This window comes from Sciurus carolinensis, chromosome 19 (genome assembly GCF_902686445.1).
Source record: "Sciurus carolinensis chromosome 19, mSciCar1.2, whole genome shotgun sequence".
Taxonomy (NCBI): domain Eukaryota; kingdom Metazoa; phylum Chordata; class Mammalia; order Rodentia; family Sciuridae; genus Sciurus; species Sciurus carolinensis.
Genome location: NC_062231.1, coordinates 6013407 through 6038793, shown reverse-complemented (window position 1 = coordinate 6038793; position 25387 = coordinate 6013407). Strand labels below are relative to the sequence as shown.

At 57.5% G+C, this 25387-nt stretch overlaps 1 protein-coding gene across 2 annotated transcripts in view; it reads left to right on the top strand.

Moving 5' to 3' along the window:
* Positions 1 to 12943, top strand: part of Fbln2 (fibulin 2) — a 72542-nt gene extending 59599 nt beyond the window's left edge. For both annotated transcript variants that reach the window (XM_047534946.1, XM_047534945.1), the window contains 9 exons: positions 1251 to 1385; positions 2318 to 2455; positions 3702 to 3845; positions 3964 to 4092; positions 4179 to 4304; positions 6129 to 6245; positions 6680 to 6808; positions 10263 to 10386; positions 12149 to 12943. In XM_047534946.1, the coding sequence (XP_047390902.1) occupies positions 1251 to 1385; positions 2318 to 2455; positions 3702 to 3845; positions 3964 to 4092; positions 4179 to 4304; positions 6129 to 6245; positions 6680 to 6808; positions 10263 to 10386; positions 12149 to 12506 (1400 nt within the window). In that variant the 3' untranslated portion in view covers positions 12507 to 12943. The remainder of the gene's footprint in view (positions 1 to 1250; positions 1386 to 2317; positions 2456 to 3701; positions 3846 to 3963; positions 4093 to 4178; positions 4305 to 6128; positions 6246 to 6679; positions 6809 to 10262; positions 10387 to 12148) is intronic.
* Positions 12944 to 25387: the final 12444 nt, after the last annotated feature.

The following is a 25387-nucleotide window of genomic DNA, read 5'->3' as shown; positions in this document are numbered from 1 at the left end:
GAGACCACCGGCCCTGGGCCAGGCCCTCAGGGTTCCATTCTGGCTGCTGCCAGTGAACCGGTCACAGCTTGGTTCACGTGTGATTTGGGGAGGGTCCCCTCCCCTCTGCCCCCACCCCGCCAGCTACCCACTCCCCCTCGCCCTCCTTGGAGATGCAGCTTGAAGGTCCCGCCTGGCTGACCTTTCAGGATCAGGCGGGCCCCGAAGTCTGGGTGGCTTCTCCCCTCCCGGCCGCCCTATCCCCAGAGTATCCCCAGGGCCACTCCTGGGCTGCGGCTCTGCCTGCCCTCCCCCGGGCGCCCCTAGCCGTCTGAGCCTCTCCACCTGGCGGCCTTGGTGAGCAGAGATGCGTGTCTCCAGCTCCTTCCTCGGCTCCTACGGCCAAGGGCTCCCAGACTGTCCCCTTGCAGGTCTGCTGCTCCCAGCTGTCCCTCTGCAGATGCTGGCCCCGCCACCTCAAGCTGTGGCAGAAGCTTGGTACGCCCTCGGCTCTTTCTGGCCTCATTCATCAGTGAATCTCGTTTTTTCTGCCTCCACAGTGTTTCTAGATTCTGACAGCTTCCCCCTGCCTCCACCTGTGGTTCTCCCAGACACCTCTGCCTCCTGCCTGGACCATCTTCACCCCCAGTCTGTTCTCCACCTGCAGCCAGGACGCCCTGCCAAACAAGGCAGACCCTCCCTCCTCTGCTGGGAGCCCTCTATGGCTCCCATCTTCCCTCTTGGCCTCATCTGCTCAGTCTTCTTTCTGTCCCCTGAAGCCGCACCTGCTGACTGACTGGTCCTTGCCCTCACACAGCTGTCCCCTCTGTCTGGACCATCAGTTTGGCTTCTTCCTGGCACCTCTTCCAAATTCTCGTCCAGATGTCCTCGTCACATCGTGCTGCACACGGCCCCGCGTCATGTCCTCCTTTTCTCCGTAACACTCGTGACCATCCTTCTCGTGTGCACTGGTGTATCTGAGCGTCTGCTCGGCGAGGGTGGGCATGTCTGTTCGCCCTGGTCACTGACCTGTCCCTCTTGCCAAGAGCGTGCTTGACACACAGCTGGTGCTTAATAAATCTTTGTTGAATGAAGGGAGGCCTGCTAAGGGGACATCCGCCCCGGGCCCCTCCTGGATGGTGAGTACCTCGAAGGACAGGGTCTGGAGCGTCCTGCCTCCTGGTGGCCTGAGATCCCCTGGTAGTATTCGGCCTCTGGACACGGAGCACCCTGCAGGCCCTGACGGCCAGCCTCGCTCGCTCTCCCCGCAGACATCAACGAGTGTGTGACGGATCTTCACACGTGCAGCCGGGGCGAGCACTGCGTGAACACCCTGGGCTCCTTCCGCTGCTACAAGGCACTAACCTGCGAGCCCGGCTATGCCCTCAAGGATGGCGAGTGCACAGGTGAGGGACTGGGCCTGGTCTACCTGGGGTAAGCCCCGCCCCATCCCGCCCACCTCTGACCACGCCCCAATTCTGGCCCCGTCCCCATAGCCTGGCTCTTCCACGCCCTCTGCCGGCTCCGCCCCCCTGGCCACGCCTCTCCTAGCATGCTCCTCCCCTGGCCACGTCCCTGATTGGCTCCTCCCGCTCCAGCCACGCCCCTTGCCAGCCCCAGCCACGCCCCTGATCAGCCCCACCCACAGCCCTAGCCTCGGAGGGACGAGGGGAGAGAGTCCTTTCTTGCGAGGTTTCCTGCCCGGGAAGATGGTGTTTGGGGCAGAAGGGCGGCGTAGTCAGGATGGATGCGGGGAGGCCACCTCCTGCTGGCAGTGCCAATCGTTCCCTCACCACATTTTGGTTCCCTTCGGCATTTTGGGATAGATAGAGCCCCCCGGAGGATCACTTCTGTCCCTTTTACCGGAAACACTGTAGCCTTCTAAGGAGAGGGAGGATCTTCCAGCTGTGTGAGCAGACACTTCCCAAGCTGCTTCTCTGGGCCTGGCAGGTTTCTGGGTGCCAGGGGCGGGTCCGAGGAGGCCCCCAGTGGAGGTGATGTCATCCTTGAGACCCGAATAATGCGAAGCTACTAGGAAGGAAGGGTATACCAGGCAGAGGGAGCAGGGGACCTGGAGGACCGTGGAGGTGGAGGGAGGATGGGCTCCTGGTGTGCTTAAGAGCAAGGACGGTCGCAGGGTGGGGGCTGCCGTATTGCCAAGCGGCGTTAACGCGCCAGGCGTGGTGGCGCGCGCCTGTGTTCCAAAGGCCCGGAGGCTGAGGCAGGAGGATCGGCAGACCTTTGAGACGCTCCCAGCGCCCTGAGGGCGGGCATGGGTGGGCAGGAGTGCTGGTCTGAGGCGCAGGGGCTGCCCTGACACCGGGCCTCTGTGTGCCAGATGTGGACGAGTGTGCCATGGGCACACACAACTGCCAGGCGGGCTTCTCGTGCCAGAACACCAAGGGCTCCTTCTACTGCCAGGCGCGCCAGCGCTGCATGGAGGGCTTCCTGCTTGACCCGGAGGGCAACTGCGTGGGTGAGTGGGGGCCGCGTCTGCGGCTGCCCAGACCGCGGGCTCTTGGGGAGGTGCTGTCAGGGGCTCCACGCGCTTTTGAGGCCGGGTGGACCTGGCTCGCCCTCTTGTTCTCCCGGCCTGTCTCCCCCTGTGAGTGGGCGTGTCCAGTGGCCAGCCCCAGGAGACGCTTGCGGAATGCTAGCTGCTCTTCCCGAGTCCTCCCACCCTGGCTGAGCTGTTTGTCCCCTGGCTTCGGTGGGATTGGACTGGAGGATTGCATATCGAATATTTTTTTTAATCCCACCCGTGACTGATATGGTGACCTGGTACAGACACACACGCCCAGAGGCAACCAGGACACCGGTTTCACACCACGGCTCCACACCAGACTCGTGAAACTCCTTTTCAAAGAATGCTAGTGAGGTCCGGGCACAGTGGCACACTCCTGTCATCCCAGTGGCTCGGGAGGCTGAGGCAGGAGGATCGAAAGTTGGAGGCCAGCCTCAGCAACTTAATGAGGCCAGAAGCAACTCAGCGAGACCCTGTCTCTAAATAAAACATAAAAAGGGCTGGGGATGTGGCTCAGTGGTTAAGCACCCCTGGGTTCAATTGTCAGTACCAAAAGAAAAAAAAAATTGCTAGTGAGACCTTCTAGAATGATCCCACAGGCTGAGGGCTGCAGTTTGATGGGTGCTGGACCAGTTCTTGTCCCCAAGAGGTTCTGAGATCCCACACTCCTGCTCTCCCCACCCATCAACTTCTTCCGAAAAACCACTGGCTCAGCCACAGAGCCAGGAGGTCCCAGCTCCCCAGAAGCTACTGGCTGGTCCCCCAGAGATAAAAAGCAGAGTGCTGGCAGCCCTGGACAGGGACGGTCAAGGCCACATTCAATCTTGGGAATGAGCAATGCAGAGGGACAGGAGGAAGGACAGATGCTGTCCAGAAGTCTGGCCTCCCTAGAACGGTCCAGAAGGTTCTCATGGTGATGACTTGGGGAAGTGTACAAGCCAGCTATGAAAATATTAGAGGGCAGAGTGGGCCAAGGAAACAGGGCAGCTTGTGCAAAGGCCCTGTGGCAGGCTGTGCCTGGAGGTAGCAGTGGAGGCCTGAAGTGTGGAAGAAGGGCTGGCAGGCCCGGTGGTACAGGGGTGGGCTAGACTGTCCTGGAAGCCCAGGGAGTCGGGGACTGGCCACTTCCCAGTGCAGCCCTAGGCCCAGGGGAAGGGCCCATGCCGGGCTCTCCCATCACGCACCCCGGCTTCTGCAGACATCAACGAGTGCACGTCCCTGGCGGAGCCGTGCCGCACGGGCTTCAGCTGCGTCAACACCGTGGGCTCCTACACGTGCCAGAGGAACCCGCTCGTCTGCCGCCGCGGCTACCACGCCAACGAGGACGGCTCCGCCTGCGTGGGTAAGGCCGCCGGCCTCCCGGGCCTCCCGGCCTCCGCCTGCCCGGGGTTGCCCACCTGCAGGAGGCCACCCAGAGGGCGCACCCGGGACAAAGGCCGCTCTGCTTGCTCCTCCCCCAGACGTGAACGAGTGTGAGACAGGCGTGCACCGCTGTGGCGACGGACAGGTGTGCCACAACCTCCCGGGCTCCTACCGCTGCGACTGCAAGCCGGGCTTCCAGAGGGACGCCTTCGGCAGGACCTGCGTCGGTAGGTGGGGCGGGCGCGGGTCGCCCTGGGCGGGACCCTGGTGGACACGGTGGCCTGACCATGCCGCGCCCCTCTCGCCCCTGCAGACGTGAACGAGTGCTGGGCGTCGCCCGGGCGCCTCTGCCAGCACACGTGCGAGAACACGCCCGGCTCCTACCGCTGCGCCTGCGCCTTGGGCTTCCGCCTGGCCGCGGACGGCAAGCACTGCGAAGGTACTGCGCCCACCCCGGCCCGGGCTGCAGCGGGTGGGCACGTGCCGGCTCGGAGGGGCCACGCAGCACCCACTGGGCAGCACCGCCAAGCCTCTGAGTCCCTGATGGCCCAATCTCCCTGGCTTTCCAAAACCCAGAAATGTCCACCTTAATGGAACGCACCAGTTTGTATGGCGGTGGGTGGTTTGAGACTTCTGGTTTTGGTTTTTCTGGTCCCAAGATTGAACCCAGGGGCACTTAACCACTGAGCCACACCCCCAGTCCTTTTTATTTTATATAGAGCGGGTTCTTGCTCAGGTGCTGAGGCTGGCCTCCAGTTTGCGATCCTCCTGCCTCAGCCTCCCGAGCTGCTGGGAGGACAGGCGTGAGCCACAGCCTCCGGCTGGATTTAAACTCTTCCAGAACACACCGTGCGTTCAACCAGGCACATGCCCGGGCTGGGTCCGGCCCAGGGTCTGGCTTCTGAGATCAGGGCCCTTGCCCGGTGGGGCACACCCCGGGCTAACGGAGAACCTAAGTTCTCTCCTCGGTTGGGCTGGGCCTGGTGGGGACTGGCGTGGATGGAGGCCGCTGAGGGCCTGAGCCCAGCAGAGGGCGCTCCCTGGCTCCGCTCGCCTGGCACTGTCTTTCCAGGGTGCCGAGGGGGCTGCCTCACTTCCCTGGGGTGCAGGGAATCTGCCGCTCCCTGCAGAGGCTGCCTCCCTCCCAGCCTCCTGGTCAGGAGGAAGAGTGTCCCCTCCATGGCCAAGGCCAGCGCAGAGTGGGGGCGTTGAGTGGCCTGACCATCGCAGAGACCGTGGGGTTCCCTTGAACAAACCTGGCGCCCTCACCGCTTCCCGCGTTCGCTGGTGTAGACGGCGTGCGCTCCTCTCACGCTGGCTGCGTGCGGTGGCCCCCGGGCGGGGTGGGCGGCCCTGCCGGTTCACTCCCTTCTTAGTCCTCATGCCGGCTGGATGCTCCAGCCTCCAAGAGGCCGGGTGGGCTCTGGAAGCTCAGAGCCCAGTGCGGTGACATGCACCGAGCCGTCTCTTCTCTCTTTTCTCCATGGTACTTGGTACTTTTTTTTTGTTTGTTTTTTTGGTACCTGGTATTGAACCCAGGGGAGCTTAACCCCTGAGCCACTTTCCCAGCCCTTTTTAGATTTTATTTAGACAGAGTCTCGCTGAGTTGCTTAGGGCCTCGTTAAGTTGCTGAGGCTGGCCTCCAACTTGCCATCCTCCTGCCTCAGCCTCCCCGGGCTGGGCTCGCTGGCTACCTTTTGGATGTAACGATGGTGTGACTTGATTATCATCTTGCTCCTCTTGTGTCCTGTCTCTCTGCATGCATGTCAGCCCCACCAGGTAGAAACTTGTCCCATCTTGATCAGGGCTGGGGCCCCAGGCCCAGCACATAGTAAGGGCCTTGGCAGTTCTTAGTTGAATGAGCGAAAGACAAGAGCCCTCCTGCCAGCAGCTTGGCGTCCCCAGCTGTCCCATGGGCCCTGGTCCTTGGTTCTCCGTGGATTCACTTCTGTGCTCACTCAGGGGTGCAGACCAGGCCTGTGTCAGCTCCTAGGTGACCAGACGCCACCAGAGCTGTCGGTACCAGGTGCTGTGTGCACCCAGTAGGGCAGCACCAAGCTCCCCACTGGGGGACTCTGGGCCTGCCTCTGCGGCTTGTCCCTGGCTGGCTCCCTGTCCCTTCCTGGGCCTCCGGTTCTCCACTGGCCCAAAGATGGCGAGAACTAACAGGTCTTCAAGAGGAGGCTGCAGATGTGCTGGAGGCCCGGCCTCTGCCCTGGTGCGCGAGGACCCCAGCCCTGAGCAGCCGCCGGTGTCTCTGCAGACGTGAACGAGTGTGAGGCCCTGCGGTGCAGCCAGGAGTGCGCCAACATCTACGGCTCCTACCAGTGCTACTGCCGCCAGGGCTACCAGCTGGCGGAGGACGGGCACACCTGCACAGGTGGGTCTCTGCCCGCCTCCCTGCGCCCCTCCCGGCCTCCAGGGCAGGGGATGCCGGGACGTGCCGGGGGTTTATGGGTAGGAGTTCAAGTCCCAGCTCTTCAGTCTCCTGGGATGTTCTCCTGGGCTCAGGGCCTCTCCACTCTGACCTCGGGCTCCTCCTCTGTAAACGGGAGATGTGGTCCTGACCTCAGCGGGATGAGGGGTCAGGTTAGATACGGGCTGGGAGCCGGCGCAGGCCCGCCGTGGCGACCCGACGGGTTTGCAGCTGGTAGAAGTGTTTACGCAGCGGCCCGAGGAGCAGCCTTGGGAAACGCCCCTCCACTTCCTCATTGGTAGACTAGGAGCTGTGTCTCCATGGCGGTGACAGGGACAGGCTCTCGGGGGCTGGGACCTGGACGTGCATTCACCACAGGACGAACCTCTCTCTGGCAGACATCGATGAGTGCGCTCAGGGCGCGGGCATCCTCTGCACCTTCCGCTGTCTCAACGTGCCTGGGAGCTACCAGTGCGCATGCCCGGAGCAGGGCTACGCCATGACAGCCAATGGGAGGTCCTGCAAGGGTAAGCAAGGGGCCCCTGCCTCCCGGGGCCTCAGCAAGGCTCCAGGTAGGCCGGGAAACCTCCCACAGCTTGCTGTGCACTTGGAGCACCACGCTAAGTATGTAAGCAGAGAATGGTCAGTGCCACCAGTGGTCCTATTAATAGAGGTCTATGTCTGGGAGGAAGAAAATAGCCGTCTTACTGCACTTGATCCAGTTTAGAATCTTCCAGGCTTAGGCTCAGCTCTGGACTCTGCCCTGGAAATGGGACACACCATTCCATGGGTGGTGTGGGGTGTGTGTGTGTGTGTGTGTGTGTGTGTGTGTGTGTGTGTGTTTGGTACTGGGAATTGAACTCAGCGGCACTCAACCCCTGAGCCACATCCCCAGCCCCGTTTTAGATTTTATTTAGAGACAGGGTCTCACTGAGTTGCTGAGGCTGGCCTCCAATTCATGATCCTCCATCCTCAGCCTCCCAAGCCGCTGGGATGACAGGTGTGCACCACCGCACCCGGCTTTATGGGGTGGTTCTAAGGAGGCAGGGGACTGTCCAGGGAGGTCGCGGAAGAAGAGCGACCTCAAGCTGAGAGGCTGCGGTGGCCTGGCTCAGGGTGTGGCCCGGGCTCTGGCTCAGACCGTCCTCTTGGTCCGGGAAAGCAGGTCCTAAAGGACCGGGTCTCGGAGTTCGCCCAGGGCGCGGCAGGCGGGTGGCTGCGACCCGTAAGCGGAGCCTGAGATCAAAGGTGTCGGCCAGCGAGGGACAGAACACAGGGCGGGGCCCCAGCGCGGGGGCGACAGACGCCACCATGGACTCTGGTTCCCGGCCGTCATGCAAAGGGATCCGTTACTGCAGGTCGATGTTTAAACCAAACCAAACAAAAAGGGGAAGAAAGGAAGAGTAAGCCAGAGCCCCCGCGGGAGACCCGGGTGGCCAGCTCGAGGCCCGCTGGGCTCAGGTCACCCGAGCCCTGGCCGCGGAGGAAGCCTGAGGCGTCTTGATCTGTGAACTCGGGACACGGCAGGACCTTCCCTCCGCGAGCGCAGCGGGGAGAACATTCATGTTCTGAATCACGGTGGCCAAGTGTCGCAGCCCAGGCGTGGCCCCTGCTGGGGACGCTCCCTCAGGCGCCGCGGAGACCTGTGCTCTTGGAAGCGCCGCAGGTCAGACACCTGCCCGCATCCAGGGCGACTCTCCCTGGTCCCTCCCCTCCCAGCCCCCACCAGGGGACACACTGACGTCCACCTGGACCTGGGGCGGCAGCCAGAGGCGTCTCCCGGGGGCTGGGCACGTGCCCGCTGTGGGCTGCTCTTAGGTGCCCCTGACCCCGTCTGTACCCACAGATTCAACCACACGTGGGTTAGACGTATTTAAAAAAATAAAAATTGCCAGGCGCAGTGGCGCACACCTGTCATCCCAGCGGCTCGGGAGGCTGAGGCAGGAGGACTGCAAGTTGGAGGCCAGCCTCAGCCACTTAGCAAGGCTGGAAGCAACTCAGTGAGACCCTGTCTCTAAATAAAATATAAACAGGGCTGGGGAGGTGGTTCTGTGGTTGGGCACCCCTGGGGTCAGTCCCCAATATAAGAAATAGAGACAAATACAGCTGGGCACATGCCTCATCCCAGTGACTCAGGAGGCTGAGGCAGGAGGATCTTAAGGTGGAGGCCAGTCTCAGCCACTCAGCGAGACCCTGTCTCTAAATAAAATAGAAAAAGCGCTGGGGACGTGGCTCACTGGTTGAGTGTCCCTGGATTCAGTCCCTGGTACCAAAAAAATTAAAAAAAAAAGGAAGTCAGCGCTTCCTGTGAGCCTGGTGAGGCCAGGCCACAGCCACTGACCGCTGGACCCTCCCCCGCCTCGGGGCATGTTCATCCGCTCTGGCTCAGAGCAGAAGCGAAGCGCCTCCGCCCATTCCTGCCCTGCCCCCGCCTGGCCCCTGGGTCCCAGTGTGGGCGGCCCAGGGCGCAGGCTGAGGAGCTGAGCCCAGCGTGAGCCCAGACGCCAATCGCTGCCTCCCGGGGCTGCCTGAGTGCAGAAGGCCTTGAGCGCACAGGAACCTCAGGGGTAGACTCCGCAGGAAGGTTGGTTGGTGTTATTATTACTGCTGCGACTAGGTGGTGGTTTTTATTGTCAGGAATCATCCTGGCGTCTGAATGGATCCTAGATTTTTTTTGTACTGGGCATTGAACCCAGGGGTGCTTCACCCCTGAGCCCCATCCCCAGCTCTTTTTCTATTTTATTTAGAGACAGGGTCTCACTGAGTAGCTTAGGCCTCGCTAAGTGACTGAGGCTGGCCTCCACCTTGCCATCCTCCTGCCCCAGCCTCCCGAGCTGCAGGGATGACAGGCGTGCATCACTGTGCCTGGTGGATTCTAGATTTTGACGTCCAAGTAGACCAGCCCGGCTGCCCCCACGACTGCTGTGTGGCTGTGAAGACGCTAACCCTCTCTGAATCTTAGTTTCCCCAGGGTTTCAGGAAACCAGGTCTCCCAGCACAGGGTTAGGGTCAGCATGGAGCCAGGAGAAATTTCGGCCAAGTATTACTGTGGGGGGCTGGGAAACAGAACTGCAGCCCTTGAGAGATCACTTGGGGACAGCCCCTGGGGCGTCCTGAGGCTGTCCTTTCTGAACTGAGCAGTGGATCCTGCAAAAGCCAGGCATCTGATCTTTCTGCAGGTCGCCTATGGATCTCTGTCTGTCTATCTGTCTCCCCTCACACACACACACACACACTTCTCTGAGCTTCTGGATTGATTTGTCCCTGGGTCTGTCTGATCCTGGGGCGCACGTGTCCATGTCCCGAGCGGGCCCTCTCTGTGGCTCTGTGCGCCCGTTGACCTGTGCATGTGTTGACCTGTGTGCCCCATGGGCTTTGCGCATGCGCGCCTCTTGCCTTGACCGCGTGTCGGTCAGCAGACTTCGGAGCCGTGCTTCCTGGGGTCTCTATTTACTGGTGGAGGGTCCTGCAATGTGTGTATTGAGCCTCTATTTTTCCCTTTTCTTGACCTTTTTTAGTTGATGGGCCTTTATTTTATTGGTCGATTGATTTCCGTGCGGTGCTGAGACTCGAGCTCCCACGCGCTAGGCAAGCGCTCTGCCGCTGAGCCACAACCCCAGCCCGAGCCTCTGTTCTCTGCAGCTCTTTGTTCTTATGGGTGCCTGGGATGATAGGGACACACAACCCTGTCCTTCCAGAGCCCCCGGCGAGGAGGGGAGAGTGGAAAGGGAACAGCTATAGGAAATCTGAGACCTGAGACCTGAAAAAGAGCGAGGGCAACATGGGAGGATGTGGGGAAAGCGTCCCGATGGCTGCACGGCATGTGCAAAGGCCCTGGGGTGGGCTTAGGGTTAGGTTGTTGGGGCCGCCCAGAGCTGTCCTGCAGGAGTGTGGCCCTGTGGAAGGACCAGAGGGACTGTGTCCTCCAGTTCAGGCTGGGATCCGGGGACCCCTCTTATCGGCCCTCTTCTCTACCCCCAGACCTGGACGAGTGTGCCCTGGGCACCCACAACTGCTCCGAGGCCGAGACCTGCCATAACATCCAGGGCAGCTTCCGCTGCCTGCGCTTTGATTGTCCGCCGAACTACATCCAAGTCTCGGAAACGTGAGCGCCCCTTCAGTTCTGCCCTCCCCAGGGAGCCTGTGCTGATTCTGTGCTGCCCGGGACCAGGGACGGGGCCCCGCCTCCACCACCTCCTGTCCCTCACAGCCCCTGACGGCCATGTGTGCGTGCACATGGCAGCTTGCAGAGAGGGGAGTGCAGAGAAGGAGAACCCGGGACATCTCACGCCTCTCTCTGCGTCTCTGCATCTCTGTTTTTCTGTGTCTGTCTCTCTGTGTCTCTGTCTCTCTCTGTGTCTCTGCATATCTGTCTCTGTCTCTCTGCATCTCTGTCTGTCTGTGTCTCTGTCTCTCTCTGCATCTCTGCATCTGTCTACATCTCTGTCTCTGTGTCTGCATCTCTGCATCTGTCTGCATCTGTCTCTGTGTCTGCATCTCTGCATCTGCCTGCATCTGTCTCTGTGTCTGCATCTCTGCATCTGTCTGCATCTCTGTGTCTCTGTCTCCCCGTCTCTTTCCGTGTCTCTGTTTCTCTCTCTTTGTCTCTGTCTCTGTCTGTGTCTGTGTGTCTATCTGCATCTGTCTCTCTGTCTCTGTGTCTGTCTTCGTCGTCTCTCTGTCTCTCAGCATCTCTGTCTCTCTGTCTATCTCTGTGCCTGTCTCTGCATGTGTCTCTGTCTCTGCATCTCTGTGTATCTCTGCATCTCTCTGTGCATGTGTCTGTGTCTGTCTCTGTCTCTTTCTGTCTCTGCGTCTCTCTGTCTCTGCATCTGTCTCTGTCTCTGCATCTGTCTCTGTGTCTCTGTCTCTCTCTGCCTCTGTCTCTGCATCTCTGTCTCTGTCTCTGTCTCTGCATCTCTCTGTCTCTGTCTCTGCATCTCTCTGTGTCTCTGCATCTGTGTCTCTGTCTCTGCATCTCTGTCTCTGTCTCTGTGTCTCTGCATTTCTGTCTCTCTGTGTCTCTGCATCTCTGTCTCCCTGTCTCTGTGTCTCTACATCTCTGTCTCTGTCTCTGTGTCTCTGCATCTCTGTCTCCCTGTCTCTGTCTCTGCATCTCTGTCTCTCTGTCTCTGCATCTCTGTCTCTCCCTGTCTCTGCATCTCTCTCTGTCTCTGTCTCTGCATTTCTGTCTCCCTGTCTCTGTCTCTGCATCTTGTCTCTGTGTCTCTGCATCTCTCTCTGTGTCTGTCTCCCTGTCTCTGTCTCTCTGTGTGTCTCTGTCTCCCTGTCTCCGTCTCCCTGTCTCTGTGTCTCCGTCTCCCTGTCTCTGTGTCTCTGTCTCCGTGTCTGTCTCTGTCTCCCTCTCTCTGTCTCTGTGTCTCTGTGTCTCTGTGTCTCTGTGTCTCTGCATCTCTCTCTGTCTCTCTGTCTCTGTGTCTCTGTCTCTGTGTCTCTGCATCTCTCTCTGTCTCTGTGTCTGCGTCTCTGTCTCTGTGTCTCTCTGTCTCCCTCTCTCTGTCTCTGTGTCTGCGTCTCTGTCTCTGTGTCTCTGCATCTCTCTCTGTCTCTGTGTCTGCGTCTCTGTCTCTGTGTCTCTGCATCTCTCTGTCTCTGTCTCTGCGTCTCTGTCTCTGTCTCTCACGCACAGGCACAGTGCCAGCCGCCCGTGCTGCGCTGTCCTCACGCGCCTTCCTGGGCCCCGGGTGCGTCCTCATCCTGCCCCGGGGGCCGGGCAGCCGCGGGGTTCGGGTCCCGGGTCCCCGGCTGCAGCCCTGGTGGGAGGCGGCTCCCTGGGCCCCGGGCGGGCGGAGCGTGACTGCCCAGCGCTGCGGGCGCGGGCGGCTGACCGCGCGCTGTCCCCGCAGGAAGTGCGAGCGCGCCGCGTGCCTGGACCCCGCGGAGTGCCAGGGCTCGCCGGCGCGCATCACGCACTACCGGCTCAACCTGCAGACCGGGCTGCTGGTGCCGGCGCACGTCTTCCGCATCGGGCCCGCGCCGGCCTTCGCGGGCGACGCCATCTCGCTGAGCATCCCGCGCGGCAACGAGGAGGGCTACTTCGGCACGCGCCGCCTCAACGCGCACACCGGCGTGGTGTCCCTGCTGCGCGCCGTGCGCGAGCCGCGGGACTTCGCGCTGGACGTGGAGATGAAGCTCTGGCGCCAGGGCTCGGTCACCACCTTCCTGGCCAAGATGCACATCTTCTTCACCGCCTTCGCCCCGTGAGGCCGGGCTCGGCTGGACCCTCCGGAGGCGCCCGCGTGACTCTGCGCATTGCCCCCGTGTCGCCGCGGCACTTCCGTGGGCGTCGGGGCCTCCTGCGCCCCCAGGGAGGCCGCTCCCCGCGGGAGGCCGCTCTCGCACAGGCCCCGGCCAAGTTCAAGGTCAGCCACTGCAAAGGCCCGGATGCTGGACCCTGCCTGACCGTGCAGAGCCGAAGGACAGCGACCCCCTGGGGGACTTCTGGATGCAACTGGAGGGCCTGTTCCCAAAGCTGACATTCCATTCCATGTTTCACTGTGATGAGTTCTTTACTCTTTAATTTTTTTTTTTAATTTTTAAGTCATTTTTAAAGTCTGTTTAATTATGAAAGTAGTACAGCTACCTTGTAAAAGAAATCAAATAGCACAAAAGGATTATAAAGTAAAAAAAGTAAAACGCCACTTGGTTCCCTTTCTTTTCTCCGAATTTGACAGTGGATTCTGAAGGTCACAGAGTTCCCCAGCTTGGCCAGAGTGTCAGTTTATTGATAAAGTTATTTATTTATTCTTTATTTTACGTACTGGGGGTTGACCCCAGGGGTGCTTCACCACTGAGCCACATCCCCAGCCCTTTTTCTATTTTATTTAGAGACAGGGTCTCCCTGAGTTGCTTAGGGCCTTGCTAAGTGGCTGAGGCTGGCCTCCACCTTGCAATCCTCCTGCCTCAGCCTCCAGAGCGGCACCTATTCTGTTCATTTTTAACGCACCAGCTGTGCCCACCCCCTGTAGCTCAAGACGCCCGGCTGATCAAGTCCTCTCTTGATGTCTTACGCAATTTGCCCTCGAACCAGGAACTTGCCTTGGGAGAAAAAGAATCCAGGTGTCACCTGATGCTGACTTTGCCAACCTTTCTTCTGTTTTAACATTCCTGTGGCTTCTCCTCTTCCCCAACTTCGTCCCCTCTTTCAACCTCCTCCTTCCCCAAATGCGGCCCTCAGGTGCTGGTTTGTCACTTTGGATAGCCTCCCGAAATCCAGGACTGGTCTCTGTGGCCGAGCCTGAAGACCAGGTCAGGAGTGGACTTGGGCAGGACGCGGAGGGATACCGCGTTCAGAGCGTTCGGTGTTGGTTTCCGGCTCCTTAAGGCGGAACACAGCAGGACACTAGGAAACCAGGAAACTGAGGCCGAGAGAGAGGACAGAGGAGGTGCCCAAGATCCAAGGGCAGTGTGAGTGGGCATTCCAGCCCCGACTCAGGACCCCATGTCCACATGTCTGCCACCGCCCTTGGCATCCTCTAAGGCGGATGATTCTTTTCTGCAAGCAGCCTGTGACTCAGGGCGTCCCGAGCTGCATGTGGTGGGCGCAGCTGGTGCGTTAAAAATGAACAGAATAGGTGGGCGTGATGGTGCGTGCCTGTCATTCCAGCCGTCTGGAGGCTGAGGCAGGAGGATCGCAAGGTGGAGGCCAGCCTCAGCCACTTAGCGACACCCTCAGCAACTCAGCGAGGCCCTGTCTCTAAATAAAATAGAAAAAGGGCTGGGGATGTGGCTCCGTGGTTAAGCACCCCTGGGTTCAATCCCTGGTACAATAAAATAAAATTAAATTAAAAAGCATGAGCTAAGCAAAGCCTGTTACCATAGTCTGGGGACCTTTGTTCTCTCCTCGCTGTTCCTCACTGTCCCCTGTCCCCAAGGCTGTGTGGCAGAAGCCAGGTCTTCCTTGGCACTGGTCCACCTCTCTTGGTCCGTCTGTTTCTCTGGCTTCACAAAAGCCGGAGGTGGCGGTGCTGCGTGGTCCTCTCCCGGCCAGGTCGGTTTAAGGCCATTCAATATGACTTTGACTCAACAGGTGTATCGACACACCCGCTGCCATGGGCCACCCTCTCTTGCTCCTCCAGAGCCCTGGGTTGTTCCTGGAGCCCAGGGCTTCCTCCGTGGGGGTCCTCGGGTGTTGATTTCACCTCCCTGGACACGAGTGGCTTGTCCTTGAATGGGGACATCCGTGACTCTCCCCCCACCGAGCTGCAGCACGTGTCAATCATCTGTCTTGGCGCCTGGCACCCCTGTGGCTGCTCAGAACAGCTTTCTTCCTGAGCTCAGGGCTGCCGAGGTTCCGTGATTCTGGAACACGGTGGCTTCGAGGAGCCTCTATAAACCCCTGTCAAGAGGGGCCAGTCCCCGGGAGGCCTCTGGCTTCAAATCCCCGCAAGGGGATCCCCAGGTTGGGCCTCACCTCCAATCGACTGGCTATAAATCAGGGGATCCCCTGAGCACCCAGAATCCCCCAGATTCCGCAGAGGCTGCTGTGTTAACAATGGCGCTTTTACTACAGTGAAAGAATCCAGATCGAAAGGTGTCGAGGACAGTGGGGGTTGGGCAGAGACCCAGAGGGATCCAGGTACGGGGTCTCCTTGTCCTCAGGGCGCGTCACCCTGGTGTGACAGTGTACACGGTAATGCCAACCCGGGAACCTTGGACATCCTGGAGCTTGGTGACATCCCGCCAGCATGGCTGCCTGTCCATCTTGAGTCTCATCTGGCGAGTGTGTCCAGAGCCTCCAGGAAACAAGCACACCTGTCAGATGCGGGAGGGCCCTTCTCTGGTCTCCAGCCCTGGTTCCTTCAGCAAAATGCTCCCGTGTGTCTGCGCAGGGACATTTAGAATTCCTTGCGTCCTTTGATTTACTGCTGCTTGTCCTTCATGATAAACTCGCACAGAACTCTTTAGCCCAGAGACTCGCCAGGGGTCAGTTAAACCCGTTTCTTTCTCAGGCTGTTCGTTTTCTATTGCTGTTACATTTCCAGGAGACTGCAATCCAGTTTTCTAGTAGATTCGGTCAACAGTATTAGCATGAGCTGGGCACAGTGGCCCACGCCTGTCATCCCAGCAGCTGGGGAGGCTGAGGCAGGAGGATCACAAGGTGGAGGCCAGCCTCAGCCACTTAGCAAGGTCCTAACTAACCCAGTGAGACCCTGTCACTAAATAAAATATAAAATAGGGCCCGGGAGGTGGCTCAGGGGTGGAGTGCCCCTGGGTTCAATCCCTGGTACCCCCTCCCTCCCCAAAAAAGATAATGGCGTTATAAACCTCAACGCCAGCAAGGTTCCATCTTGCAGTAGGGTTGACATAACCTGAAAGACAAGGCTAGATCCCACGCCATCCTTGGCGGTGCCTCTGGTCCACCATCATATCCCAGGACCACATGTCTCCCCTTGGGTCTGCTAGTGGTTATGCCACCTTGTCAGGTCCCCAAAACAGGGGCGCAGGGGTGTAGCTCAGCGCTTGCTGGGCATGCGAAGCAGCCTTGGCTCTGCAAAAAATTCCAAAAATAAATTTAAAAAACACAAGAAAGGAGCAGGGCTTGGTCATCTTAGGCCACTGATGTCCGGCAGTTCCAAGACAGGGTTGTGTCCGCCTGTGGGACTTTCTTAAGATCTCACTGTAGCGACCCTGACCCTGGGATGGCAGCCTGTCGAACAAGAAGGAAAACAGAAGAAATAGAGGGGAGAAAGGAAGGACAGCCGTCCCGGCCTCCTCCCCGGCTGCCTGGAAAAGCGGGGGGCCCTCTCTTGCCACCCCCGCACTTTGAGGATCGACACACACTTTTTTCTTTTTCTTTTTAAAAATTTATTCTAGTCGGTCATACCTGACAGTAGGGTGCATTCTGACACGTCACCCACAAATGGAGTGTGGCTTCTTGTCCTTCCTGGTTGAACATGATGTAGGATCACGCCGGCCGTGTGGTCACAAGCACACAGAGCGACATTTTCCAGTTCATTCTCCTCTCTTTCCTCCTCCCAACCCCTTCCCCTCCTTCACTCCCCTCTGCCTAATCCAAAGTACCTCTGTTCTTGTCCTGCACTTTATTGTGAATGAGCATCCACATATCCGAGGAAACAGTCGGCCTTTGGTTTTTGGGATTGGCTTAATTCACTTAGCATGATATTCTCCAGTCCCATCCATTTACCAGCAAATGCCATCAGTCCATTCTTCTTCAAGGCTGAGTTATATTCCACTGTGTATATCCACATTTTCTTGGTCCATTCATCTCTTGAAGGGCATCCAGTTTGGTTCCATAGCTTTGCTATTGTGAGTTGAGCTGCTACAAATATTGATGTGGCTGTGTCACTATAGCGTGCTGATTTTAAGTCCTTTAGGTATAAACCCAGGAGAGGGATAGAGGAGTGGGTTCCATTCCAATTTTCCTGAGGACTCTCCACACTGCTTTCCCGAGTGACTGCCCCAATCTGCAGTCCCACCCGCAACGTGTGAGGGAAACTTTTCCCCCACATCCTCACCAACACTTATTGTTGCCTGTGTTCTCAGTATTGCCACTTGAGTGAGATGGAATCTCAGTGCAGTTTTGATTTGCATTTCTCCAATCGCTAGAGATGCTGAACATTTATTTCATATATTTGTTGGCCAATCGTATGTCTTCTGCCAAGTGCCTGCTCAGTTCCTTAGCCCACTGATGGATTGGGCTATCTGCTGGTTGGTGTTCAGTTTTTTGAGTTCTTGAACTAGCCTGGAGATTAGTGCTCTAGCCGAGGTGCAGGTGGTGAGCACACACTTTTTAAAAAGTTGCCTGAGCCAGTGGGTAGCACACATCTGTCATCCTAGTGACTCAGGAGGCTGAGACAGGAGGATTGCAAGGTGGAGGCCAGCCTCAGCAATTCAGTGAGACCCTGTCTCTAAATAAAAAATAAAAAGGGCTGGGGAGGTGGCTCAGTGGTGAAGCACCCCTGGGATCAATCCTGCCCCCCAGATAAAATCACCTGAGCCAGTTCTTCACCCCTCACCCCCCACATACCGCATTCTAGACAAGCAGCGTTTGGCCGCCGGTTCTGGGGCCCTGTCCAGCCTCCTCCAAGCAGGAGCGCCCTCTGCCGGTGGTCGGGGGTCTGCGCTCTAACGCGTGGTTCCGGGTCTGCAGAGGCGGGACTTGGCGTCCACGGGGGTGCTCTGTCCCCGGCTGTCCTGCTGTCATCATATCTTAGACATTTGCCTCTGTTCCTGGGTCAGCAAATTGGAGCCTTCCCGGCCTCCGAACGGCCTCCAAACGGCCTCCACGTTTGGTCCATCCTGCCGGCTCCACGCAGGGCGGTTCCGGTTGGCTCGCCGCGCGGAGTCAGCCCTGCAGCGTCCACTCACTTCAAGGCCCCGGGTGGCCCCGTGGCTCACAGGCACTTTCTGATTCTGGAAGAGGGTCTCCCAAGGGGTGTCGCCACGTCTTACCTGGATTCCTAGAGGGACAGGCGTGTGCACAGGGAGGCCTCCATTGAACAGGCCAGGCTTCCTCTGCGACAGACCACCGGTCACCACCCATGGGTCACTGAAGATCCAAACCCAGGGGCCACGGCCGTTCAGCCTGCAGAGCTGATGTGGCCTTCTTGAGGCAGAGGGTGGCCGTCCGTCCCAACAGGGCGCTGTCCTGACACCTCAGCTTGACGCTCTTTGACTGTCAATCAAGAACGTTCACGAAGCATCCACCCCGCCGTGACAGGGCACGGCAGCCTCTTGGGCGGTTCTGGAGCGGCTTGGAGAAACGTCCTCCTGTGCGGCGACAGCCCGGCCCTCCTCTGCGCCCACATTCCTGCACCAACCCTGTCCACCTCGTTCTGGAACTGTCCCACGCCCGCCCTGCCCCTGAGCGTGTCTGGCGGTGCCTCTGACACAGATTTCAGGCTTCAGGATTATCTGCTGAAGAGTCCTAGGCTGTCTCCATCCGAGCCCAGGCATGGTCCTTGGAATGGCACTTATCCAGTCTCAAATCCCAGGAGCCACCCCTAGGTGACATGAAGAGGCTTTGGCTGTAAACCCCAGTCTGCCCTAGGACTCCAGAGCTTCTTTTGAGTCATTTTCTAAATAAGAGATACAGTATTCTTGGATGTGGAGGAGGGTACAGTGGCGCACACCTATCATCCCTGTGGCTCGGGAGGCTGAGGCAGGAGGACCGAAAGGTAGAGGCCAGCCTCAGCCACTTAGCGAGGCCCTAAGCAACTCAGCGAGACCCTGTCTCTAAATAAAATAGAAAAAGGGCTGGGGAGGTGGATCCGTGGTTGAGCGTCCCTGGGTTCAATCCCCAGTACCAAAAAAAAAAAAAAAAAAAAAAAAAAAAGACTCAGTTTTCTTTTTAAAAGACTCAGTTCTCTTTTTAAAATTTATTATTTATTATTATTTCTGTATTATTTTTAAAATTTCAGGCCATTGTCTGTAAGCGAGGTTCACTTTGACCCAGTCATAAATGTGCATAACGTAGTTGTCTCCATTTGAATCCCCAGCCCAACTATCCGCCCTCCTTTCCTCCTTCCCCAGGCTCCTTCCGCTCCTCTCTCGCTCTTCTTTCTATTGATTTATTTGATTGGCTGCATCGTAGGTCCACACGCAGTTGGAAGCCACGTGGTGCATTCCTACGTGCACCTAGAATCGTCTGGCGGTCTTGCAATTTTAGGATGGATTTCTATGTGGAGAGAAGATGCGGAGGTGGCACCCCACTAGTTTCCTCTGTCTCTAACATTTTACATCATCCTATGTATTTGTCACAGTGAAAACTGACAGTAGCGATACACTAGGATGAACTAAAGTTCATGGTTCAGTTACTTTTCCTTAGTTTTTACCTAATGTTATTTTTCTGTCCCAGTAGCCTCGGTAGAAGAGATAAGCCCAGGCTGGGGGTAGCTTGGTGGCAGAGCACTTGCCTAGCATGAGCAGGGTCCCAGGTTCCATCCCTAGCGCCATCAAAAGAAAACAAACAAAAAAAGAGACAGAAAAATTTTTTTAAAGAACAATTTTTCCTTAAAAAAATGTTTTTTTTTTTTTAAATTGGGGATTGAACCCTTTACCACTTTACCACTGAGCTACATCCCCAGCTGTTTTAAGTTTTCTGAGCTACATCCCAAGCCCTTTTTATTTTATTTTATTATTAATTTTAAATTTTAAGACAGGGTCTCGCTCAGTTGCTTAGGGCCTCCCCGAGTTGCTGAGGCTGGCCTCCAACCTGCGGTCCTCCCGCCTCAGCCTCCCAAGCCGCTGGGCTCACAGGCGTGCGCCCCCGCGCAGGGCTTAGAAAGGTTTTGAGGCAACACGGAAAGATTGAGAGATTTCACATAGACTTTGAGAGGTTCGGCTTTTTCTGGAAATCCCGCGCCTTCTCTTTCTCCTGCTTTTCCAGCGAAAGCTGTTCTCTGAAAGAATTTTGATTCCGTGGTCCCTTAAGACGTGTGGCTTCTGCAAAGTGGCCTCAGATGGTTCATTGCAAAGTGCTGAGATGGGACAGGCAGCCCGGCGGGAGGCCGGGAGGGGGACCCCATCGCGGGAGGCAGGCAGGCGCCCCTAGAAGGGAGCATCCGAGCTCGGGTGGGCCCTGAACTTCCACCCCCATCACAGGCCAGGATTTTGAGCGACAGGCAGTTTCTGGGTTTGCAGCCCCTCCTGTTCCAGCGGCCCCGAGCTTGCGCACATCTGTGGGGCAATGGCGCCCCCTTGTGGCCCCGGCCCCAGCCGGGCGACGCGGCCAGGGACTCACGGGCAGGGTTGCTTGGGAACAGGTGCCTGGACAGGAGTGGAGAGGGTGGGTGGAGGAAGCGTCTAGCAGGAAAAGAAGCCCGAGGTCTAAGGGGACCCAGTGAGGTGGGGGTCCTGTCTTTGGGGAGTGACCACCTTCCTTGAGCCCCAGGGAAAAGACTTTTCAGAGAACAGCTTTATTTGGAGTGTCCAAGACCCCAGAGGCTCCCTGGGGTCCCCGCCTCTGCTCCATCCCTGGGTCCGAGGGAGAATCTTAAAAACCCAGAAGAATCTTCCTGGCTAACGGCCGTTCAGCTGGTCCGGCCTGTCCTGTCCTGCATGGAGCTACCGCTGATGGCTGGGGACTTTCACAGTGGAGCAGTGGACTGGGGCACCGCCCAGTGATTTGGTGACACCAAGGGCTACCCAGCAGCACTTGCGGGGACTCGGTATGGTTGAGATGTCACTCCATCACCCTGCAACCACCCTGTTTCCCAGAAGAGGCACTAGGCTCAGAGAGTGCATGTGACTGGCCTAAAGTCACACAGGAATTCAAACTCTGGGCAGAAGCGCCAGAGTTCATTGCTCAGAAGCGGGAGGAGAGAGTTGCAAAAGGCACATCGGATGAAGGACTGTTATCCAGACGCACGAAGAACCCTTAAGACTCAACAGTAAGAAAATAAGCACAACCCAATTAAAAAATGGGCAAAAGAGCTGAACAGACACTCGGTAAAGTAACTGAGCCTCACACAGATAAACACACGAAAAGATTTCCAGCATCACGGCTCAGTAAGGGATTGCTGATTCAAATAGTGAAATAGGAACTATTCTAGAAACCCTTATCCAGGGGCTCGCTTTCTTCAGTTCTTCTGATCAACTGCTGTTTGAAAAACACAATCATAACTGTCACCTCAGTAGCTCCGGAGGCTGAGGCAGGAGGATGGCAAGTTGGAGGCCAGCCTCAGCCACTTAGCGAGGCCCTGAGCAACTCAGCGAGACCCTGTCTCTAAATAAAATATAAAAAGGGCTGGGGAGGTGGCTCAGGGGTTGAGCGCCCCTGGGTTCAATCCCTGGCACCAAAAAAAAAAAAAAAAAAAAATTAAATGGAAATTTCCAGAAATAAATAATTCATACGTTTAAAATTGGAACCATTGTGAGCAGTGATGAAATTGTGCTCTGTCCTGCTCCGTCTTGTCCTGGATGTGAATCCTCTTCTTCTCTGGCATATCCTTGTGCCATCAGAGTGTCACCACGCTGGTGTCTAAGTCACCCTCGAACCCTTAATAATGGCCCCAAAGCAGGAGAGGAGTGAGGCCGTCCATTTGAATGTCAGAAGAGAGGCTGCAAAGTCCTTTTAAGTGAAGGGACAGAAACACAATAAGTTAGAGGCCACATTCGCATAGGTTTTATTACCTGATATTGTAATGAATAATCAGGTGGCTTTAGTGCCACCATGACTGTGCTTAATTTATAATTAAACTTTATCGTAGGTACGTTTGCGTGGGAAAAACATAGTGGATAAAGGGTCTGGTATTTTCTGTGGTGTTAGGTCCGCGCTGGGGTCTTGGGATGCCCCCCTGACCCACAGACAAGGGGGACAAAGGGACCTGCCAGAATGACCCAGGTTCAGACATCCTCAGGACCCCCTGCTGGCGAGGATGTGAAGGAACAGGAGGTCTCCTTCGTTGCTTGTGGGAATGCAAACTGGTGACAGCCACCTTGGAAGACATTGGGGCATTTTCTTGCAAAACTAAACGTACTCTCGCGCGATTTGATCTGACGATCACGCTCCTTAGGATATGCCCAAGTGGATTTGAGGCTAATTCCCTACAAAAATCGTAACACAGATGTTTATGGCAGTTTTACTCCTAATTGTTGAATGGATTTGAAATACCAACCACTGTGGTACAGCCAGGCATGGTTGCCCACGCCTGTCATTCCAGCCCCTCTGGAGGCTGAGGAAGGAGGATCGCAAGTTGGAGGCCAGCCTCAGCAACTCAGTGAGACCCTGTCTCTAAATAAAATATTAAAAGGGCTGGGGATGTGGCTCCGTGGTTAAGTGCTCCTGGTTGATTCCAGTCCGGCCAAACAAAATTAAACAGCAACCAAAGGGAAAGAAAAAGCTATAGTCCAGACAATGGGCCTCTTTCAACACTGAAAAGAAATGAGCTGTCAATACTCGTCACCATATGAAAGAAGCCAATCTGCAAAGGCTGCATTTGTGTGATTCCAACTACACGACAGTCAAGAAAGGCAGCCCTTGGAGCCTGTGAAAGAAACCAGAGGTCGCCAGGGGTCTCAGGGGAAGGAGGGACAGGCAGGTGGACAGGCTACTGCCAAGCTGGATACAGGTCACTGTACATTTTTTCCAAACCCAGAGAACGTACACCACCAGGAGTGATCCCCAAAGTGACCTTTGCTCTTTGGGGGACAATGAGTCAACCCAGGCTCCTCACTTTAAAAAGTGCCTCCCTCTGGGTGGGACATTGGGGGTGGCGATGGCTGTCCATTTATGGAGTAGAGGGTACAGGGGAACTTTTTCTGTACCTTGCACTCAATTTTGCTGTGCACCTAAAATTGCTCTAAAAATATTTATTTAAAAAAAAAACTGGGTGAAGTGGCGCACGCCTGTCATCTCAGTGGCTCGGGAGGCTGAAGTGGGAGGATCGCCAGTTGGAGGCCAGCCTCAGCAACTTAGCAAAGACCTGAGCAACTCAGTGAGAGCCTGTCTCAAAATAAAAAATAAACAGGGTTGGGGATGTGGCTTAGTGGTTAAGTACCCCTGGGTTCAATTCCTGGTACCCCAAAACAAAAACAAAACCAAACAAAAACTAGTTGTAGCCTGTCATCCCAGTGACTCTGGAGGCTGAGGTGGGAGGATGGCAAGATGGAGGCCAGCCTCAGCAGCTTAGGGAGGCCCTAAGCAACTCAGCGAGACCCTGTCTCTAAATAAAATATAAAAAGGCTGGGGATGTGGCTCCGTGGTTGAGCACCCCTGGGTTCAATCGCTGCTCCGCAACCGCCACCCCAAAATTCTTCATTGCCCTGAAGTTCACGGTCCAGGGTGGATGGGAGTCTGACACAGGCAGGGTACCCCCTGTGGACAGTCACTGCTATGAAGAGGAAGCTGTGGGGGCTGTGGAACCTCAGGGGGGCTATGCCACTGGCCAATTCCCCCGGCTTTTTGGAGGAGCCCCTTGGTGGGCTCTCATGGTGACACGGATTAGTTACCCAGGTGAAGAAGCGGGTGTGGACCGTGCTGAGCTGTGAGCTGTGGAGGTTTGGGGAGAGCAGTAGCAGCCCCGAGGTGCAGAGTCGGGGTGATCCCTGCTGCACCCCAGAGCCTTAACCATCCAGCTGGTTGAGGCGCGAACCCGAGGTCCCCGCCTGGCAGAGGCTGGTCCCCGCCACGGCGTGGGCGCAGCGACCCCTGGCGGCAGCGAGCGGGATTGCCGGGAGCCGCGCAGGCGCAGACCGGCGGGGATGCTATGCCGGCCAGGGCGGGGCTGGAGCGGGGTCCGGATTTGGAACATCAGGCGTCAGACTCGCTGCTAGGCCGTGTCACTGAGTGTGTCAAAAGCCCTGTCGCCGGCCTCTTCTAGTCCTTTGATAACTCATGAACATCTAACTGGTGCCCAAGAAGGTCCAGATGCGCCCAGATTGTCCAGGGAACCTCCGGCACCGGAGTGCACACCTCAGCAAAGGAGAGGGGACCCAGCAGGTGTCCGGTGGGCCTGCTGACCACGTGACGTGCGGAGCTCGACACCTGCGTGAGAAAGTCATAATTAGGCTGGGACAGCAGTGTAAACGGGGACATCCAAGGACAGGGTGGGTGGCCGTGTCTGTTTCCATCGTGATGGGCAAGGGGACCCAAGGACACGAGGGTGGGGAAGCTGGGCCCCGCTGGAGGACACCAGCTTGTGACCTGGTCTCAGGTCGGAGCACTAAGGCATCGATTCTGAGCCAGCTGACGGCGTCTGGGGGCAGATGGCGTTGGCGGTGGCGGGAGGGACCTAGCAGACGCGGCTGGCCTGCGAGTCCACCTTCAGCCTGGTCATTCTCGTCCCCTGGGGATGGCTAGTGGTCTGGGACCTGTCTTCCCTGTGACCTTGGAGATGACGGCCTGGCCAGCCGATCGCGTGGCCCTCTTACCTTCCTTGTGTGATCACCCCCATTTCACAGATGCAGAAACTGAGGCCCGGAGAGGCTGGGGCATCTCAGCTTCCTCATCTGCGGGGCCAACACACAGCATACAGTAGGCGCCAGTAGCCACCCAGGCACGGGCTGCTTCAGAGAGCAGCTGGGTCTTTGGCAGCTGGGTCTTCAGGCAATAAGCAGTTTGTCACCGAGGACCAGGTGGGGCTGGGTGGCAGTGGTGGCAGAGTTGGGGTGACGGGTCCTTCTGGAGGTCCGCCTGTGACATCTGCTCCAGGTTTCTCCTGGGTGCTCCTTGAGGGTGCTTTGCTGTCACGTGGACCCTGTCCTTTGTCCTTAAAGGTCACACAGGGCCAGGCCACATCCTCTGTTCTGTCCATTGATCAGGTGGGAAGCTCAAGGCTGGTCCGGCGGCTGGGGTCCACATTTCTGCCCTCCCCAAGGGCTCCAACCCTGTGAACCACACTGGGAAGGGTGGGACAGGAAGGGACCGGGGTGGCCTCTGCACCTGCCCCCGGACGCCGTCAGCTGGCTCAGAATCGATGCCTTAGTGCTCCGACCTGAGACCAGGTCACAGGCTGGTGTCCTCCAGCGGGGCCCAGCCGTTCTGCAGAAGCCAGCAGAGACGGGGACACCGAGCTGGCCCCGGGGCCGGGGTGGCTGTAGGAGCAGGAGGCATTTGGAGACGCCAGCCTTACTGCAGTTTGAGTCTGTGAGGAACATGTCACCCTGTCACTGCTAGGGGACACCCAGGGGGAAGCCACCACCAGCCCTGGAGGAGAAGCTTTGCCACCCAGGGGCCCGAGGGAAATCCAGCCTGGGTCCCTCTGAGGCCTGAGCTGGTCTGTCCTCCTTCCTGGGCCTCCAGCTTCCTTAGCTGTAACGGCCGGTCTTAGTGGCCGCCCTCCGGTCCCTTTGGGGGTGTATGTGTCCACAGGACATCAATTCATGTGAACCCATTTTCTGCTTGGGTGCTCCTCTCCCCTGTCGGCATGGTTTTTACTGGACTGTCCCTCACATTCCATCTCACTCATGGCTGGAAGCCAGCCTCATCCAGAGGCCGCGGTGGAAGGGACTCGGGTGGTGGCGGAAGGAGGGGGGCCTGAGCTGTCTGGGACACAGGGGAGACGGCACCGTTGGTCACCCAGGTGCTCAGGCAGAGACCTACAGAAGCCTGATGCCCCTCTGTCACCCCCCCATCCAAATCCTCTAAGATCTGAATGTGGGGGATCCCAGAATATTCCAGA